Source organism: Pseudopodoces humilis, chromosome 9, assembly GCF_049639895.1.
Source record: "Pseudopodoces humilis isolate 2021_Gansu_Grassland_sample_001 chromosome 9, ASM4963989v1, whole genome shotgun sequence".
NCBI lineage: Eukaryota > Metazoa > Chordata > Aves > Passeriformes > Paridae > Pseudopodoces > Pseudopodoces humilis.
The window spans coordinates 29,600,065-29,621,125 of NC_142208.1; the positions used below are offsets into that span (position 1 = coordinate 29,600,065).

The following is a 21,061-nucleotide window of genomic DNA, read 5'->3' on the forward strand; positions in this document are numbered from 1 at the left end:
CCAGGACTGTCATAGGAGGAGCTCCACAAAAAGAGGATCTTTCCTAAATCAGTAACAGCTGGTCTAATATACAACAACAATACCTTTGCCTCACTGTTACTCCTGCATCATCATAGCCACTGTAACACTACCACTATAAATGAGTGATTCAGCCAACCAGCAGCTGGGTTATACTAATTTTGAGTGCTGATCTCATTTCAGGAAGAATTGCCAGTAAAATGCAATAAAGGCATACATTTCCTTCACTGCCAAGCCAAAACATTACATGAATATATAAAACACAATCTAATTACATAAAGCAAGTGGAAGTGGCATTACCTGTTGCTTTGTAGAGCTCCTTCAGATGTCCTTCAGGGAGCCTGATCTGATGGACAGTCATATCCACTGTGCCTCCTCCACTGTCAACCACGATGTACCGATCACCTGGAATGCCAAGGGGAGAGGCCAGGGGCATTTACACCACTGTGAGCACACCAGCTCACTGCAAGGAGAGCTCCTGAGGGCTCCAGGGGAGGAAATGACCCACAGACAGCCAGCAATGGCTGTGCTATAGACTTATCTTTGCCAGTAATTATAACACAATGATTGACAGCTAATATCAAAGTCAGCTGTCAAAAGCTATCGATGTAGCACAGCTGAAAAGTGGGACTGCTCATGCTGCTGGTGTATATCCTCGTGAGCTACCAAATATTGTACCATATTTACAAAGCCTGTTCTGAGGAAAATATTGTAGTTGCATGGCTTTCCACCATCTCTTTAATAAATCTTATTATGCTAGAGCATACAAAATTGCAATTCAGCACTTGTAACTAAGAGGAGCAGATGAACTTGTGGTTTTTTTTTTCCTTTTCCCCTTTATAACCACTGTGGGAACAATGCAGTGCGCAGCACCTTTGTGGGAAACACAGTATTTGCCTGCAATACAAAACCAGTGAGAGCAAAGCTTGCTCAAGAAAGGACAGTACCTTCCTCCAGTTCAGACCAGATCTCTCCTATGACATTTTCCACCATGAAGGTCCGACTCTGCCGGTTCCGGCGCACGTGTTCCTTCCCTAGTGATTGACAGAAAAAGAAGTTACTGAGTACTAAAAAGCATGAAGAAATAAAATCAAAAACTGCAGGAAACAAGAGCAAGCAGGCTGACAGATCTGTATGTATCACTTCCATACAAAACAAATGTACAAAAATTATTGCATTTGGGCCATGAACATTAGAATGCCATTCCTGGAAAGCAGGAAAAATGGCTTATAGCCACCCTGATCTTCCTTGACATTGTTATATATACTTGTTTGTCTTTTAATCTATACTAATTACCCAATACAAAGTAATCATACATAGTAATAATCTAGTAAGAAAGCCATAAACAGGTGTGACTTGCAGGTTTGTAATATTTGCAGTGTGTGCTGGCAGCAGGGTGGGAGGCTGGCAGCCAGCTGTGCTCACAGCAGCAGGTGACAGCCCCAGCCCACCCCCAGACAACCCCCACACCACCCAGGATGGGAGAACGTTCTCACATTTCCAAAGCCTGCTCGTTTTGAATGCTCAGGCAAACAGACCTCCCCAACCTCTCAGGATGTCAGTCTACCTCAAAACCAGCAGCCAGAAGCACTGCTGCTCAGATTAGTAACTTCTTAAGGACACACTGATCACCAGGGCTGACCCTCACAATATTTAAAATATACACCAATTAAAAACTAAGTGTAATCTTGCAAGACTATTATAATAATCCATTAACTTACAAGATTTAACTGCTACTTAGACATTTAAAAGATGCAGAACAGTCTGTCAAGAGAAAGCAGAGTAGTGAGAACCTCTGCTATTTATGCTTCTAAATAAACCTCTATAACTGAACAATCAAAAACAAAACCTACATTCTTTGTGTTATCATCACCTTCAAAGGCACTTCATAAAACACTACAAGAGAGGCAGCCTGCCATGAGTGAAAGTTTTTTCTGAAAATAACAGCATGTAAATCACAGAATACACTTTGCTTCCTATTTTTATAGTGCCTGTCATAAGAAAATAAGAGCATCAGATCCACTTGCCCTTGCACCCTCCCCAAAAAGACCCCAAGATGCAGAGAAGCTGACCCAGCCTCAGTGCACTGACTTGGCAGCACAGGGAGAGCTCAGATGAAGCATTCCATGAGAGAACAAGCACTAAGTCCAAGTGAGTGCCTGTCAAGCCCACAGAAATCAAAGACAATCCTTCCATTCCCTCCTGTGGGCTAGGAGTGAACACAAGAAACAGTCTTTAGCTACAACTGAAGCAAGCTTATCCTTGCTACTATGAACACTAAAATTTTTGTTTTGACTTCACAGCAATAATATGGTCCTTGGAGTGCTTCTCTCTGTTTATATTTAAAGGGTTTTTCTCCTTAATCTGTTCTCAGCTTGTCTTGGGTGCTTGCCATGCCTTTATGAAATTTTAATTCCAACCCCAAATTAATTCACTCCAAACTTTGTTTTCATTAATTTTGACATGAAACCTTTCTCATCCCCAACAGCTTTTTACCATACAAAGTCAAGAATGAGAGTGGTACAACCACCACCCAAAAAAAACCCATTACTAGAAATCATGATCTGCCAGATTCTGCCCAGCTTCAAAACCTTAACCAGATAAACTCTATTATTCCCAGAATCAAATCTCTGTGTTGTCTGAAAGCGAGTTCATGTAAAATCACATGGAGCTGGAATAGTTCAGGGCACAAATGAGGGGGACAGAAGCCAAGGGGCCCTGAAGGGACTGAATCCTAAAAACCGACTGTGTCCTGTACTCTGTGTGGGCCTCCAAACACTGAACACATCTGACAAGTGCTGGCTAGGGGAGCCATGGATTTGAAAGAATGATGTAGTCACTCTGCCTAACTGAAAAAAATATGCTCTGCTAAGTGCAGGAATAGCTCTACTAGCTTAACCTCCCACTTGCCTCTACTGTTTTGACTTAGCAAATGTGATAAAATACGGACTCTTCTGAAAAACTCCTTCTAGGACAGGTTTTCACACTACCATCAGTATCAGGGAAAATTTTACAATTCACAGAGATATACAGAAATATGCACTTTTTGCACCAATCAAATCTTACTGCTGCAGGCAATTTTCCTTTTCTGTTTCCTCTATTTCCCTCCAGTTTCTGTAAACTGCCAAGCTCAGAAAACTCTGGTGATGAAAGATCTTCTGCCAAGTGACTTACAGCAATCCAATCTCAGTCCCTCCCCTTCAAACACTGACAGTAGTAACAGATCCCAGCTCAATAGATCAGAAGTGCATTATCCAGTTGCTCTTCAACATGCAGATAAATTCATTGCTACATTCCAATGCCATGTGTTCCACTGAAAGTCATTAATGGTATTTCACAAAGATGACATCAAAAAGCATCTGCCAATACTTTGGAACACCTCAGACTAATTGTTTCATTGCAGGTCCAGTTTTTTAGCACTGCCTCAATAAGGCAGATAATCAAACAAATAACTGCTTCCAACAAATTAAATGGAAAAAATGATCCAACATGAAGTAATAACTTAAATTAAGGCAGAAAAATACTGTTGTGAAAATACTAAAAGACTCCCACAACACCCAAATAAAGGCAAGGCAAGGAAGCTACCTGCATGCTAAAATTCAAGTGTGTATTAGGAAGAAATTGGTGAGGCCCTGGCACAAGTTGCCCAGAGATGCTGGGGATGCCCCATCCCTGGAAGTGTTCAAGGCCAGGTTGGACAGGGCTTGGAGCAACCTGGTCTAGTGGAAGGTGTCCCTGCCCATGGCAGAGGGTTTTAAGTTTCTTTCCAACCCAAAACATTCTGTAATGTCTGCTGGGTCAAAATCTAAACAAGTCTAACCATGGTAAGCAGAAAAACAGTTTATAAAAGCAAAGTGATGCCAGCCTGAAACATTTCAAGAGAACAAGGACAACAAGAAATGGTGAGAAACCAGCCCTCGGGGACAAAGCAAATTCAGGCATGAGAATCTGAAGAGTGAAAGAACAGAGGTACCCTGTGTAAATCCAGTTCCAATAGTGTCACTCGGGCTGTAGCCATTGACAGGTGCCCTACTACTCAGGTCTATCATCTGGTGCAGGCGCAGCTTTCGGCAGTAGATAGAGGCAGCCTCGGGTTCCAGGGCAATGATCAACTGCTCGGGATTTTCAGGAGATGCCATTCCTGCCTGCGAGAGAGAATGGATCAGAGAAGTGGGGTGGGAATCCCGCAGCCCAGCACACCCTCTCAGCTCTCCCCAGCCCGGGGGCTCCGCTGGGTCACCCCTCAGAGCTCACCCCACACCGGAGCTGCTGCCGGGGGTCAAGGTCTGCACCTGGGAATTGTCCTGCTCACACTGCACAGCACAACTCCACAGGCTGCAACGGGGAGCTTTGCATGCACTTACCATGCTAAGTGTCTAACCGAGCACTTGTGCACATGACAGGTGGAGAAACCAAGAAAATCGGTTTGAAACCTGTAATAATTGGCCAAAAGCCTGAACTGCTAATTAACCTGTGAATCTGCCTACTAACAAGGGCCCCAGCCTCTTTTTGCCCTCCTTTCGCCTCTCCTTGCCACAACAGTATTTTAAGTGTGTCTTTCTTTCTGTCCCAGATATTCAGAGTCCTTGCCAAAATGAGGTTCCTGCACTGTTTAGCTGTATAGGAATGTACAATATTCTTTGCCAGTAATGCATCTTTTATCTTACAACCAACATTTTCTATTTCAAAATCCATTGCTTTAAAGTACATTCACTTTTATAAAATCTTCAAAATGTTCAGTATATTCTAAGTATATTCTGAGACAAAGGAGACAAAATACAACAGGGCAGGTTCCCTAAAATGTAATGAGAACAAGCCTAAAAATAATACCACATTATAAAATCAGCATTTGCCATTCTACCTATTTTCTTATTGGATTTTTAGCCTTCAGACACAGATATTTTCAAAAAAGCCACAAGTTCTTATGTAACTACATCACTCTCAGAACTGGGCTTAAAGAAAAATATTCAAAAAAGAACTCACAAAACTCTGTTTTAATTTATTTTCCCTGGTACTTCTGCCTACTGAATGATATTCTGTTAAAATAGACATCTTTCAACTCTTTCTGTCAACTTTTGGGTTACTTGCTATTACTTTTTAGTTAAGTGCCTGAGTACTAAAGCTTGCTAGCAAACAAAACAAAATGAACATTTTTCTGCTGCCACAGTCAGTCTTCTAGCCTGCAACTCAGACACACACACTGTGGTGTCTCCAGAGCATCCCCAAAAGAAGGCAGACTCTCATGGAAAGTCTGCAGACCTGGACTGGAATTTATCTTCTTTCATACAGCTACATGGTGGGAATTACTGGCTAATTGACACCTGCAGCAAGAAACTCAAAGTAAAGTTGGTTTAAAAAGTAATACCAGGATAAGACTTGGAGACATGAAACTGTCCTTCATATTTGCTGGCTCATTTTACCCTCTCCATCCTAATAAGTAAAGTAAACAGGCTCTTAAAGAAGCATCTTCCTCACTGTTGGTCACAAAAAAAAAGGCAAAACAACAACAAAGAAGTTCTAAAATAAGAAAGAGTTAAGAGTTAAACTCTTAAATCATGGTTGCTCATTATTTTACAAGCACACCATGACTGGGATTATTGTCACTTTACAGCCTTCATTGCTGTTGGGCAAACCTTTCTGCTTCAGTTACATCCACTGGACTAAACAGCATGATCCAAAATTAGCAGAACTGTGTGGGAAGGAAAATATTGTGCAAATACTACAGAATTTAAAACCTTGCCAGCTCTGTAACAACATATATTGAAAAAATACTACACTGAAACAAATGTTCGCAACCAAACTTTCAAACTTTGGAAAATAGGGATTTACAGCAGCCAGAACAACCCCAAAATGTACAAAAAGAGTATCAATTAAGCACAGACTCTCCTGCCATCACAGCACTCGTATGTGAGCACATTGGCAGATGCAGGCTTAGGTAAAGCCCTGGAGCTGTACTGGGGATGAAGATGTGCCTCAGGATAAACCCACTCCCTCCTGTGACCCATCTGGATGTAGCAGGCACAGGCTGGGCTGGTTTCACGCCAGCTCACTTCAACATCACTTATGTCCAGCTGAGCTTTTCCACACAGGAAGCTTTGCTTGTTGCATTGCAAAGAGCAACATTCCAGATACGAATAAATGCTCGGGCCCCTGACATACAGATTTATCTGATCTGCTTAAGAATTCCAAAAATGTATGGTCTCTGCACACAAACTGTCTTTGCCTTTGGAGAGTTTTGCTAAAAGCCTAATCTGGATCTTGCTGCAATTCTAAGGGCACCATTTCCTGCTCTATCCAATAAGGGCTTGGAGAACAAATAGCTCTTGACTACCCTGCTTTAGTTTTCACTTAATCCATTATCATGTTGTGCGAGAGCTCTGAACTGAGCAGAAAGAGGGTTTTTTTCAATACCTAGCAATGTGGATGGGCCCCAGAGTGCTCAGTCTGCTCCTCGTACTGGGCGTGCGTCAGCAGCACAGACAATTCTTAGTCTCAGGCTAACCTACGCACTAAAGACAAAATTGTATTTTAGGGGAAAAATAGTTTGTTGCTAAGGATATTAAAATCCAAAGGCTACAACGTAAAGCATTTGCAGAGGTGACAAGAACTGAGTTGCACACTCTGCTATTTCCTCACTGGAGGTGGTGGTGGGGAGAAGATTGTATTAATTGCCAAATCATCTGTTCTAGGGGGAATTTCAGTACAAACTCCCAAGGCTGGTTCTGCTAAAAGCAAACAGTAAACCATTAACAATAACATTTGCTTCCTCCCCTCCTCCAGCAGCAGCCTGTACCATGAACTTTTCACATTGCAGTCAGGAGAGGAAGGCAGTGACCTGCAGCAGAGGGACTCGGATCTGTGTTCTCAGACCCTCCAAGCACAGCAGATGCTATTCTTGCTCCTTTTTCTCTCTAGCTATGATTTTAACATACCCAAAATATCTCCTGAGGAAAACATCCAACAGAAATGACAGTTTTTAACAGTTCAAAGCACAGCTGAGCCTAACAGAACCTCATGAAGAAAATGCTGAGGTTTTTAGTTTAAAAGCTTTTCTTACAGAGTTTGAAGGCCCAGCTACGATGAATAATGTGTTGTTTCACATCATAAGAAAAACCATACAGAGAATCTTTCACACTGAAAGGTACAAGGCATCCAAAACATATTTTTATAGGCAGACACACATATGTACATATATACACACATACGTATTTATAGATAAAAATATGTGTATGTAGCAACAATATTTCATAGCTGGTGTATATAGTATTTCTACTTAGATCATGAAAGAGATCACATTACATATATATCTGTACATCTATACACAGCACAGAGAAAATGGGGGAAGGGGAGATGATAAAGAAACATGAGCACATAAATACTGCTGGAGAGAAAGGGAGCAATGAGGTTGTTTCAATACAAGTTCCAAGAGGAAGATTTAGGCAGTACATCTGTCCCATCATTATGGCCAAGGGACAGATGGGAGAAAAATATTGAGCATGCAGAGAAAGAGGAGTGGAAACAGCAGGCAGTCAACATGAAGAAACTGATGCATTTGTTAAAATTATTAATTGCAGGCATTTGGGAATTTTCTGTATTTTACACTTTCTGCTTTCTGTCTGCCTCACTTTGTGTTCTTGCCCACTGCTGCCCAAGTACTACTGTAATAAAGACCAGGGATCACAAGTTAACAGGCTTGAGTAGGACAGGTCTCAACAATGTCTCAATAGCCAACATTCCAGAGATCATTCTGGCACTGGGACAGACACACCAACTTGCTTTTAGCCAGGGAAGCTTATAGCAGACTTTAGAACAGAGCAGTGTCTTGACTCCAGCCTGCTAAGGAGATTTCCTTGCTCCCATAACACCCATTAGCAGTCATCACTTATGGAATATGAAGGAAGCAGACAGCAGTTTCCCCAAGAACACTAAAGTGGAAAACTCATTGTGGGATTACAAAAATTCTTTGAGCACAAAAAAATTCTTAAATTAATTTGCAAGACATTGCTGCATTTATACACCTGGAAGAAGCAAAGAACACCATCAAAAGAACTGCTCTAAAATTCAACTTTGCTCATCTGCTTGAGGACTAGGATTTCATCTTTTGACAAGGGAACTCCCAGACCCCACTCCCTCCAGTAGCACAGGTCTGTGTGCTGGTGCCAGTGCACTGCTGTTCATTTGCCAAGATGCATCATCATCAGCAAACTTCAAAGTGCTTCAAAGTCTCACGTACTGGAGCATAAATAACTTCCCCATCCAAATGCAGGTGAATTCTCACCCTGGCTACCAGCTCTGCTTTTATAGCCAGAGAAGTGTCACCAGGAGAGAGCCATAGCTGACCATAACATATTCCTGATTCCCTGAACAGCTGACAAGCGTTAGACCAATTCACCACAGGCAAATATTGAGGTCTGGACTGCAGCTCAGTACAGCAGTCTGAGCACTTCAGAGAACTGTTTTCACTCACTCCACATGCAGAATCACTATTACTACAGATTAAAAGATGCTGCTTTTAAAACCCAGCCTCACATGCCACAACACACAGAAAAAATAAATCACTTTCAGTAATAAAATAAATGCACATTTATTTTTTAAATATTGTAATGTATATGACATTAAAGACAGCATTACAATAGAATATTCCATGCAGTCAGTCTTTTTAAGGTAGGTCTAGATGAAAATGTCTCGTCTCTGAATGCTGCTGTAATTAGAAGTGTCAACATTTAGCTGCAGTTTTCCACAGCCAGACAAAACACCAGTGTGTTCTTTATTACTACACCACAGTGACCTCAAAAGAAGTACAATGTTAGGAAACACACCATCATTGACAAGTTACCTGTTTCCTATTTCTATCATTGCAAATTATTGAAAGCAATAGGTAAAGCTCCATTTTTTTGTTTTTTTTCAGAAAGATATATCAGATATATTTTTAAAGGGGAAAAAAAAAACACCTGACCACTGATTTGTAACAAAAGAAACATGTCTTACATGGAGTGCACCTGTTCTTTTGAGTTATAAAACTTATTAAAATAACTGACTGGATGAACCCTACTTTTCTCTGCTTTGATATATTTTATAGGTCTGTTTTTGTGTATCTGTTATATCTAAGACCTAATTCAGTACTGCTGCAGGACTGTAGGCACTGCATTCACAATTAATAACGCATTTCCAGATACAAAAATATAGCATAAATAAAATAAACAGACAAACACATGAGAAAGAGCCACCCTCATTACACAGCTGGAAAAACAAGGCACAGAGACTAAAAGGCTTTCCCTAACGTTGCACAGGAACCCAAAACAAAGTGGGAATGAATTCCCTCCACAGAACTCCAGTTCAGTGTCACAGCCAAATGCTACTCTTCCCCAAGCAGCAAGGTCCCACTTCCACCTGTGGCACATGGAGCACATGCAGAAGCTGCAGGAACAGCTTCATCACAGCTCCACCACAGCCCTGGTCCCCATTCTTCTCTCCCAGTTTGTCACCTCCAGCAACTGCACTACTTTAATCACTTCAGAAGTGACTGTCTGCAGACCAGACAAATACAATGATCCATTCTTCTGGTTGGTAGGAAAAACCTTTAGCTTACCACTAAAGCCCCATTTGTAAGCACCAGATACAAAATTTAGAAGTTGGATCCCATGAAACAGCTCAGTAAAGACGATGGGGTTCACGAGGAAACGAAGCTCTGCAGGGCATCATTCAACCAAAATAAGAGAAGCTAAGAATTAACACCAACATTTTTCTATTTTCCAAGATACTTATTATAATTAGGAACAAGAGGAAAGGCATGATTGCAAGTTAAGCACTGTGCAGACTGCATGAAGTAAGTATTGTGAAGCTGAATCAAGGCAAGACAAAAAAGCGGCTGGAAATTAAGTGGCTTGTGAAACTTCCACTGTTTAAACTAATCAGTTCATTGTGTTAAGGGATTCATGGTAACGCCATCCACTTAGTGCCTTGGTAAGTGAGCTCCTCTAATCCTCCTCCTTTTTCACTAGCTAGCACTTTCTCCAGTCCTATGGCATCAGCCTGGGATGTCACAAATAAACGACTGAGATCTAATTACGGAGGCAGAGCGTGCCAGGAAAGAGGATGAGCAACATGGGAAAAGACTCCCAGCATTACCCCAAAGAGGCACTCGAGGGGAAGCAGGGTTGGCAGGGAGTGGGGTGAGTGGGTACCACAAAGCTGCAGGAAAAGTACAGTGCATGCATTTTTGCTGGATCTTCAGCCTGGAGAAGCCTTCAAAATCAATGTTTGAAAATCACTACACCATCACATACCCTGATGCTTTGCCCTTAGACTTCAGAGTGATGAAGAGTGCTGCAGTACAGGAAATATCGTGGGTAAATAAAATAGACTGAGGTCAGGCAGCCCAGTTAGCTCTGCTCACTTTTCTCTTCAAAGACAGATTCTTAAAATTACTCAACAACCACAAAATAAACAGGATTTTTAAAGATTCCTCTCAGTGACCACAGGAGAGAGACTGGGTTTGCCAAAGGCAGGAGGAAGAGCTGCTGGGTGCTTCCCTCCTCTCAAAATTATATACTCTGGATGTAAGAGCACAGATGAAAACTGAGTACTGACATTTTACTAAAAATCCAATCAACACAAGGTTTGGGTGGTGGTTGATCCTGCAAAAATCTGACATCTACAGTGTCAAAGAGACACTTTTTGCTTTACATAACCGAGAGCATTTTGCTTTCTCTTAACTTTTTTGCTACACATACATGCATATACACAACAGATATACATGAATGCATACATTTTCACACTATTATTGCTGGTTGAACTAAAATTAGGTTTGCAGCATAGACTGTCCTTCATCCCAGCCTGATCAGGTGTCACTGACACTTTGCATTTCACAAATGAGAACATTGTGGATAATTATCACAGCTGCAGAATTCTTTCAGTGTCAGCTCCCCCATCTGTATAGCTCAGGGAAGGACTAAGATATTCATCTCTCTAGGAGAAAACTGTTTGAGAAAGCATAAAGGACATCTCAGGCTATGGTAAAATAGTAGTAACTTCATTTTGCAGACAAGGGGAATACAAGCTACTGAAGATGAAAAAGCCACTAATGGAGGAGCACAAGCTGGAGGCTAAGAGACCCCTGTAACAGTTCTCATTTACTCAATTTGCACAAACATAAATGATGAAATAATACAAAAGGCATAAAAGGATGAAATCCAAAATAAAAATAAGCTTTTGAACCTTCCTTACGATTTTGGGTTTATCCTGAGAGGGCTCTTTCTGGGCGTCAGACATTTTCCCTTCTGCCATGAGGAAGTAGATACTGTCACTATATATTTATACTCTACTTCCCTGCTTTTAAAACACCAGGGCGTAGGCTTGGCAGTGCTTTCTGAATTCCCAAGGCTTGTCCATAGCAGAAGCCTGTATAAAGGAACTTAACTCACTGAAAATTCACAACCTTCCCACATTTTTCTCCTGGGCTGAACCTGCTGCAGCTCCCACTTCAAACAGGGAATTCACAAGCTGCGAGCTCCTGTGAAAGGGATTTTTGGGTGAAATCCTCTCATCTGCAGCCAGTCAGGATAGAAAAAGGTACTTCACATTTTCACCTGAACTGCCGGTTTGGTGAACTTCACTAGACAACACAGAAATTAATTCCAGTTAACAGTTATGCCACTCCTCCTTTAATAGTCGTACATGACAATGTATGCTGAAGGACCAAGAGGTTTAGAATAGCATTTTATTTACAGTTAAAATAAGTTTTATGGTGGAAGAAACTCTTATGGGCCAAGAAGCAGTTGAACAGCTGCCTGCAGCTCTCTGAAGGGAAGGTCCAAAGACAGCAGAACAAAATTTTTCTCAGTTGCCAGGAGATACAAGGCGGGACAAAAGCCTCATACTGCAGCTTGTGGGGTCTAAACTGGGTACTAAACCTCTTTTATACTAAAATGGTGATGCAGCACGTGAACAGCTACTCAGAAACACATCTCTGTCCTTGGAGAGTTTTAAAACTTGACTCAGTAAAGCCACTGCTGGCACAGTGTTGGCAATAACCCTGCCTCAACTGGAAGGTCGGGCTAGATGATCCCCAACCAACATTCCCAATTAATGCCTCCGTGACACTAAAATGCTGCAGGTATTCTACACTGAGAAAGGCCAGAACTGCAGGAAGGAATCCTTCCCAAAGGCTAAGGACTTACACACTTTTTCTCTCCTTGTCTTTGTGACTCTTGTGTCAAATCCTTGAGTGCATCAGTGAGAGGGAGCCCATCCTGTCTGACAGGGTGACAGCAGTACCAGCCTCACTGCTACAAGCCTGCAGTTATTCAGGTCCTCACAGGTTTCTGTATGGATTGTAATTAGAACTTTTGTTCAAGTATCTTGGAATCAAAAGGAAACATTTGTCACAGCACATTTTTTTAATATATATTTTAAAGCTAAAAATATATAGAGCACAACAGCCTCAAGCAGTCCTGTAATCGGAAACATCAGCCATGAGTCACATTAAAAAGTGATGCAATATACGGAAAGCAATTGGTTCAATGAATCAAGGATGCACAAGTTGAGTTTACAACACTAATGCAATCTGCACTCAAAAAAAATTATCTGCCTCAGTCCAGTGTCTTGTCAGAGAAGGAAATTCAGCTCCTAATTCATTCATTGGCTGTAGGGGTAAAAATGGTCTTTATGCTTAAAAAAAACATGAGGATACAAATAGCAGACATGGACTTGAAACCCAACTTTTGCATTCAGTTCTGCTACATGGTTCCTATGTAACATTTTGCAAATCACTGAGAACGAATTTTGTGAAACAACCCACTAAGGGAGAAGCATCAACTTCTGAGTACTCAAACCAATACTCAGGTTTTCAGTGGAGCTGTTGCTGAAGTTTGCTGGAATGAGGGTGCTCAGGCTCTGAACAGTCACCCTGGCATGTGTGCATGCACACACCTGATCATGCTACTTAGCAAGTTACTCTGGGCCAAAGCAGAATCCATTTGATACTTCACTTCTGTTTATTAACCTGTCAGTGAAGCTATTCCTGAGGTAAGAAATAACATGGAACATTTCTCCCTCTTAATGGCTGCCTAGAAACTATGGCATTATCTCATTCTGAAAAGCAAGAAAACAAATGGGGCACCTGGAACCATAATGAAGCGTGACTTTTATTTTCAGCACACTTAAAATAATGAATGTGTGGAGCTGCACTGGCTCCAGCCAGAATTGCTGCCTTTGTGTGGCCACTGATTAGATGAACCAGTTTGTTACAGACAGCTAGGCTGTCTGATTGAGATAAATGCCTTTGCTAAGCACAGTCAGACGGCCTCAATTTATTTTTCTGGTGTTGCTACCCAGCTAAAAGTACAAATTGCTTTACCTGAACGTTTCTATATTTAATATTTTATACATTACTTTAATTATCTACTTTTATATATATTTTATATAGGATATATATTATATACTTTTATTTTCAACCTGACCTTGGAATTCTTTGGGACTGTGTAGACTCTATTAATAAAATTTACACTTACCAGGTCTTTTGGATTTTGTACTACAATTTCCCCTTTTTTAATTTATAAAATCTTTTTTTTTTTTCTTTTAGAAAGGGAGGTGGAACATAAGGCAGGAAATATCTGAATTATGATCACTGGCTAACAATCATGAAGCAGAACTTTTGTTCACAATTCATGGAGAAGGTTCTGCAGTTTACCTGTGCCTATTTGACAAAAAGTTTTTATTAACTGCTCATAAGAAAGATAATTTCTTGCTTCTTGTCTTGCAGGCAAGGCAGAAGCTTTCTGGGTCATCAACAGAGAGAAAAGGATTTATTGTATTTGTGAGACATGAAAGAAAACCAGTAATTGCAGCAGACCTTACTTAGGACATTAGATCCAGTCTATCACATTTTGGTCTCAGAAGTAATCCCAGACACAATTTTCCAAGAAGAAGAATCTTGGATCATTTATTAGGTAAGGAACAACCACAAGAGACTGAAATCACCAACATTTTTCTTTTGAACCAATTGTTTGTTTTGTTGTGCCTCTGCCCTCTCATTCCTCAAAAACTATCTCAGATATTGGGACCACAAATAAATCCAAATTAGCATTACTAAAGCTGGGTCACATCTTGCTGAATGATAACAAGTAGAAGGCATGTTTTTTGAAAAGTTGAAGATAAATGGGACCACAATGGCATTTGGTCCATATTTCTCCAGGGTGATGTTGCTGCAGATCCTTCCCAAGGGACTCTTGTCACAGATCACATTTGGGCAGTAACTGAAAGCTTAGCTCCAAGTGGCATTACCAGGAATTTTTTGCTGCATTACATTATATCCCCCAAGGTGCAGGAGAACATTACTTGCAAGTTTGATGGCTAGCATGCATTAGAAAAATGAAGCCATTAAATTCTCATAAGCTTTTCAATTTTTCATGTTATAATACTCCAGAAATGCTTTTTGTACCCAGGGCATGCACCAGTTACCACAACAGCAAAACCTGACTCTTCCTATTTAAGTCTCTTCCTCATGTCTCAGGCTCTCCCCTTTATTTAGAAACATCCTCAGTGTGGGTCCTTATGGCTCAATCTGATTTTACTAAAAGGACAGAAGTGGCCCTGACTGAGAAGGACGTGCACCAAGAAAAAGACTTGCTGTCTTTTCTAAGCTGCATCTTGTTCTGTACCTTGGGCTTTCTCCTTTTGCCTCAATATTTTTCACTACAGTTCCAATTTCAGCTTGTGTTTCTTTTCTCTGTAACTGAATATTGGCATCTAAGATGTCTTTTAGACCAATCTATTGCCCTTTTCTATGAATTTATTACAATCAAACCCATTACTTTTAGACCCTGTCCACACTGAGTTACTTTGTGTATTTTGTGTATTTCTATCACTCCCTAATGATTGTAGTTTACAGCTTTTCAGACCATCATTTCCTTTTTGGGCTGGTAAATGCCATTCACCAGAGTCTTTCCACCAGGCAGAATGAAGATTCTATTTTTTGGCTATTTCGGTTGCCTTCAAGGCAATTTCTAAGGACCTGAGAAATGTGTTTCCAAACTTTGTAAGACAGGCACTGATTCACTCTTACACAGAATGCTATGAAAACCTCTTGTTTTACTTGTTTAGCAAAAGAAAAAATTCCAAATGCTCCAACTAGTGCCACAGAATTGAACAAACAGAAATGCAAAACTGGATTAGCAGATACCTCTGCCTTCATGTGAACCTGGCTGAAGAACTCAAATGTGTGAGCAGAGATCAATTAGTACACATTTTCTACTCTGTAATCTTCACCCCTCAATTAGTTATAATTTCCTAATTAATTAAATTAATTAAACATAGCTGTAAGATGCAGAATCCTCCCCAACATCACCCGATAAACAATTTAATCCTCATAATTAAAAAGATCTTAATATCACAAAAGTGAAATCAGAGACTCAACAGACCCCCACAAGCTACAAATGACCAGGATGGATGATGTATTAACACACTTCTGCCTCACTAACAAGTACTGTTTCAGAAAAATAACCAGCTTCCCAGTCCTGCTGCTTACACCTTCTTATGCAGTTTATAGCAGAAGCCTGTCATGCTGTCCCTACACAAATAAATTTAAGTTGCATGTGTTTTATGTACAGAAGAACAGACTTATGAGGGAGTAAGAGTAGCTTCACAAATTTCAATCTGCTTAAGCCTCCCAAGCCCCCTTTTAAAAATCAAATATACTTCATGTCATGTTTTTATTAGCAAGGAATTTCTTACGCTGTCACATTATTCTTTCACCAAGTTTGTTTATTTTTCTCTGAAGGTTTCTCCAGAGTAAAGCAGTATTGATCAATGTAATGTCACTGACCTCAGAACACAACATGTTAAATAATTCTCACTGTGCACATTCCATGACCAAACTGATGTGAAAACAATAATAAATGTTCAGAATAGGAGCTGATTAAATAAAGCCCCTGGAATTTGAGGCTCACATGCTTTAGTCCTATAACCTAGACTGCCTCTCTTTTTGTTTATATGAGCTTACCATGCAAATGATTTTATTTGCAATTTGTAATTGAAAAATAAATCTACTTCAGAGCTGTAGAACTCAGTTTCAAAACTCAAGAGTTCATATTATAAAGAAAAGAACCCTCAGTATCTCAGACTAGACCAACTGACTGAAGTTTGCAAGCCCAGAGACTATTTTGGGCAACCTTACAAAAATGCACCAGCCTTCTCTCTCTCCTTTGCCCTGCCCTGAGTGCATTTGTTATGCCATGTTTTACTTATCTTACACCTTCTGCATTAATATATTCCTGTCACACTTTAACTCTTCTTTAAGATTTTATTCCTATTAGCATGTCCAAGGAATTCCAGCCTGCAGATTCTGCTCCGCACTTACTGCGCCCAAAGAATGTGGAGCAGAAAAACTGGGACATAGAAACAAGAGAAGCTGATGCTATTTATGATGCCTTGTATTTTACTGGTGGGGAGAATGGCAAATATGACTATAAACACTAAAAGTCATTACTAAGGATGTAGTGAACTCTGATGCAGTGCACACAAATCTCAGTAGATGTGTTTTGGGAAAGGAAACTTAAAGCTAAGCGAGTCCTACAGAGCTGACACTCTGATCTAGCCACAGATCTCTCTCCAGTTCTGACCAGACCTCAGCAAGCATCCCAGAGCTTCAGAACCATCTCTGGACACATGGGAATTAAGCATAAGCGACAGGAAAAAGCATCTGTGAGCTGTTATTCAGGAATAAAGTAATTTTGATTCAGCAAAATAATCTGTAAAGACATGCAACTCTCTACAACCTCCTGGATTTAGTCCCTCAGAAGGCCCCAGAGATAATAAATGAATACCTGCTTCAAAGAGGTAATAACTCAGCTATAAAAATTGTTAAGGATACAAAAAGCACCAAAGATGAATACAGATAGGGCAGGCAGAGTAACAGCAAGAAGCAATGAGGAGTAGTTTTCTATGTAAGCAGGTTAATCACAGTCAAGTTTTTGTAGGCATGAAAAACCCCAGCATTTAAAAAAGGGTTTCAGGAGAGGAAAATAAGTAAGCAATACAGATGTTCATGCAACTTATGTCTGAGATGACATGGATGGACTCAAATGGGTGCTGATTCCCTGTCAAATGCAAGGCTACGAAACTTCAGTGGCAATATTCTGAAGAGAAACAAACCAGGCCAGACTACAGCTGCTGAAGCCAAGGAAATGATGTTGCAGTAACCAAGATGCAAAATCACTGACAGCTTGGATGAAAGCTCAGCAGTGTGCAAAGACAGGAAAAGCTGTCATGCAGGCAGAATTAGCAGGATTTTGACAGGCTGGATGGAAAGAGAGAGGAAGAACTGTGAGCTGAAGGGAACGCTCAGATTACTCATTCACTGAGAAAGCAGCACAGCAGCTGGAACAGGACAATGCAGGAGCCCTTGGGCAGATGAGGAGTTCCAGGTTAGCAATGTTTTGTTTAAGGCAAGGCAGAGATGAGGGGGCATCAGAGGTGCACTGACATCATAGGTTGGTCAAAAGCTGATGGATGTTGAGCACAGAAGCAGATTTCCAACACTCCTTACTTTACTTCATTAATTCCATTAGCTTTGCCTAGACAACTACTTAACCATTCCAGAAAGGCTGGGCTTTACACTGTGAACCAGTGACAGTGAAGCTGTTTTAGTACTTTAGTTCTCTTGCAGCTACCTCATTTGACATGGATTGCTCAGCAGATTTCCACAGCTCATTAATATTTTCTGCAAGTTAACTCTCAGTTCAGACTGGTGGTTGTACTTCAGTGTGTCTCCAGTTACAAGGTTTCTACCACTGCCTTTTCACACTTTTCTCTACATGATGCCCCTCATTCTCAAGATGCTTCCATCTTCCAATAGCTAACAAGAGCTGTAACTTCTGATCCAGCCATGAAGAATATTTGGATCCAGCAATAGGAATCTGAAAGACTGAATAGCAATTCAGAATTCTGTTTTCTGCACTGCTTTGAAAAAAATCAGCCATGTGTCAAGTTAACATGAATTATTTCCCTAAACTCAAGTTTTCCTGCAGTGGATCACACACCCTGAGTTAAAAGCCTTGTCAGTCCTTGCTGTTTGCCAAGCTTGCCCATAGAAGTACACAACCACAGACACAACCACAGACACAGACACTAATTAACAACATTCCATTGTGCCACAAATGAGAAATGCCAAGAGATCTACCTGAACCCTGCCCTGCTCCTTACACAGCTCCCACTTCACGAGCACACATGCACACGGACAGCAGGCAGACAACAATATACAGAGATAATGAATGGGTCTCTAGTGTTTCAGATTTACCTACAACCGTGTCCTTCCATCAGAACTTTAAGAGTGTTTTGCTTCTGGCACTAGCATTAGCAATCCCACAATACAGACTGTTAAGAAAAACGTTGCTCAACATTAGAGATAGTTAGAAACAGAGTTAGAAAAATCTGGGTGCTTCCCAGGAGCACTCTGCAAATTAGTCATGAACTAGAAGATACTTTACAAACTGTGCATTGCTTAGCTGCTGCCAATGGGTTACGCAAGTCTCTGACCAAAAATTAAAAAAAAAAAAGAAAAAACTAAAAATTAATATCCTGATGAAAAGAAGAATGTGTACATCTCATGTATTAGAGACACAAACTGAATCAGAAATAAAGGACATGCATATGGAAAGTGCACATATCTGAAGGGCAGCTGGGGCAAAAGAGTTAAATGCAGATAAACCTCTCACTGGCGAAAATAACATTTGAATTTATTTTATATCCAGACTATCCGGTACACAGTCCTTTCACTCCTACTGTGGGAAAATGGGAACTGGAAAAAAAGTCCCACCAAGCAGGCTCTTTTCTTTCCCTCCTTTTTCCGTTTTTTTTTAAAAAAAACTTTGTAAGTCTGTGATGACCTAAAGAAAGTAACAAAACAAAACTGTGTCCAGTATTTTAAACTCAACTTTCCCTAGGGTCTCAAAACTGCATCTGTTCCATGTGCACTGAATTCAGCAGGAATACATTGTCCAAGATGACTAAAATATCAGAGTCTGCAGTGAGGGACACCAATATATAAAAGTAAATAGTAAGAAAAAGGCATTTATTTAAGAGGTGAATACATATACAGCTTACTGCTTGATAGAGTTAACTCCTCTTTCAACATTTCTAGACTGCATTTATACAATTTATACTAATTTTCCCCAAATACATTTTATCATTTAGCTTATAAACTAGGGTTTTAAAGGGGTATTTCTACATTCAGCCTGTAATATTACCTTGTAGGCAGCTTGTCTCATAAACTGCTTTGCAGGCTGCTTCCAAATAGCAGGCACTGTAATGACCCATCTTACTTCAGTGTTTTCAAAGTCTGAGCCTCCTTGGTCACTGAGCTCCTAAAAAAGAAAACAAAAGCAAATAAAGGAAAATCGAGGTGAATGCAAAATGATGGGTGTCTACAGGAAAACATTCTTTTCTGTTGGCTCTGGTAACAGTAACCTTCAATTTTTTTCCCCCATTACATCCATGCTACAAATCAGAATTACTTCCAACCTGCCAAGAATGCTTTACTGTGCCAAAAGGTGGGATTAAGGTTGAAGCTTTCTCAAGGAGGGCTATAGAAAAGTTTACTGCTCAAAATAAAGTAGAAAAGTTGCCTTTTGCAAAAGTAGCAATTTACAGAGTATTACAGCATATTTATGTACATTCTCAGCCATGGTGTGGGGTTTTCTGTTTGCTTGAAGAATTCACACTTACATCTTGATTAATACAGAGAAAAATATCTGCGGTATCACTCATGAACATCTATGTTTTACAATCTGGATTTTTCAATGACTTCTTTATATATCACCTACCTTTAAATCAAATTTTTATAATGCAGTTAACAAGGGGAAGTTACAGTTAACCCCTTTAAAAAGAATGACTGATTGGTCCTTCAAAATTTTGCTTTAAGCAAACATTCAAGACTAGTTTAGTACTTTTATTGTCCTTTTTTTCTCTCCCCTTAAAAAAGAGGAAAGTCTGTACTGCATTTGCAAATTAGGTGATATAGTGACATGTTTTGGGCAAGGTTCCAAGTAAAATGTCATTACCATATGTCCTATCTAAATCTCCATCCAAACAGAGAAAGGTTCAGAAAGGTGGACAACAGGCCTTTAGAATGTAAAAAAAATGTTTCTGTATGTGCTGAGCCAAGGTGTTGTGTTTGTTTAGCTATGCTGCAGTTCAAAAATCCATGTTGGAAAAGTAGCACCTTTATACTGCACAGGGCACCACAGACAGACACAGTACAGTCCAAAGTAACAGCTCACTTACATGGCTTGTCTAATTAGTTCCAGGATTCACTCACAAATACCAGGGATTTAGTTATTAACATCAGGAAAAGGATGTAGCCCTGAGCAGGCAGCACAGCAAATGTATGGGATTTTATCCAACATTCATATTTGCTAAAAGTATCCCCAGTCTGTGCACAGGTCTAAGCCTGTGACTCCACAACCAACCCCAAAAAAGTATAGTTAAAAATGTCTTTGACAAGATGAGGCATTTGAGTTGTAGTGGCAGGATTGTTTCACTGCAGCCATAAGGAACAGACTGGGATCCCAGAGAAAATAAATTAAACCCATTCAAAAAAGTAGGTTACCTTTTAACCACAAGGCTATTTTAAGCACCACTTGCTTGGATGAATGCTCTGATCTGACCCAGGAATTGCTCTGCTCACACGGACATTGTAGTGGCACGTTGGAAGCCACTTAACTTTTTTGAGTTTACTTAACTCACAATTGACTGTTTACACAAGATTTAAAATCTCAAAATGTGTTTACTGGGGACATGTATTCCATTGGAAAATAAGAAAAATTATCTTGTGACCCAAGAACACTGCAAGAAATGAGCACTGCAACATCTCAAATCAGAAATGGAATATAATAATCTTTTAAATTTTCTTGTCAAATCCATCTTTTTTTCCTATTAAAAATGCAGTAGAAAATACCTAAGCCAGTAAAAAGCTATTCAGAACTCTGCATCACAGTGATGCTATTAGTGAATCAAGCTCGACCTGTGCAAGGGGAAATTACTTCAG

General features: G+C 40.2%; 1 protein-coding gene across 1 annotated transcript in view; it reads right to left on the reverse strand.

The window, feature by feature from the left end:
- HSPA12A (heat shock protein family A (Hsp70) member 12A) overlaps positions 1-21,061 on the reverse strand; it is a 52,822-nt gene that overhangs the window by 8,352 nt on the left and 23,409 nt on the right. The window contains exons 7-10 of the mRNA XM_005520772.3: positions 19,263-19,379; positions 3,992-4,163; positions 966-1,052; positions 319-423 (exon numbers count right to left, since the gene is read on the reverse strand). Coding sequence (XP_005520829.2) covers positions 319-423; positions 966-1,052; positions 3,992-4,163; positions 19,263-19,379 — 481 coding nt within the window. The remainder of the gene's footprint in view (positions 1-318; positions 424-965; positions 1,053-3,991; positions 4,164-19,262; positions 19,380-21,061) is intronic.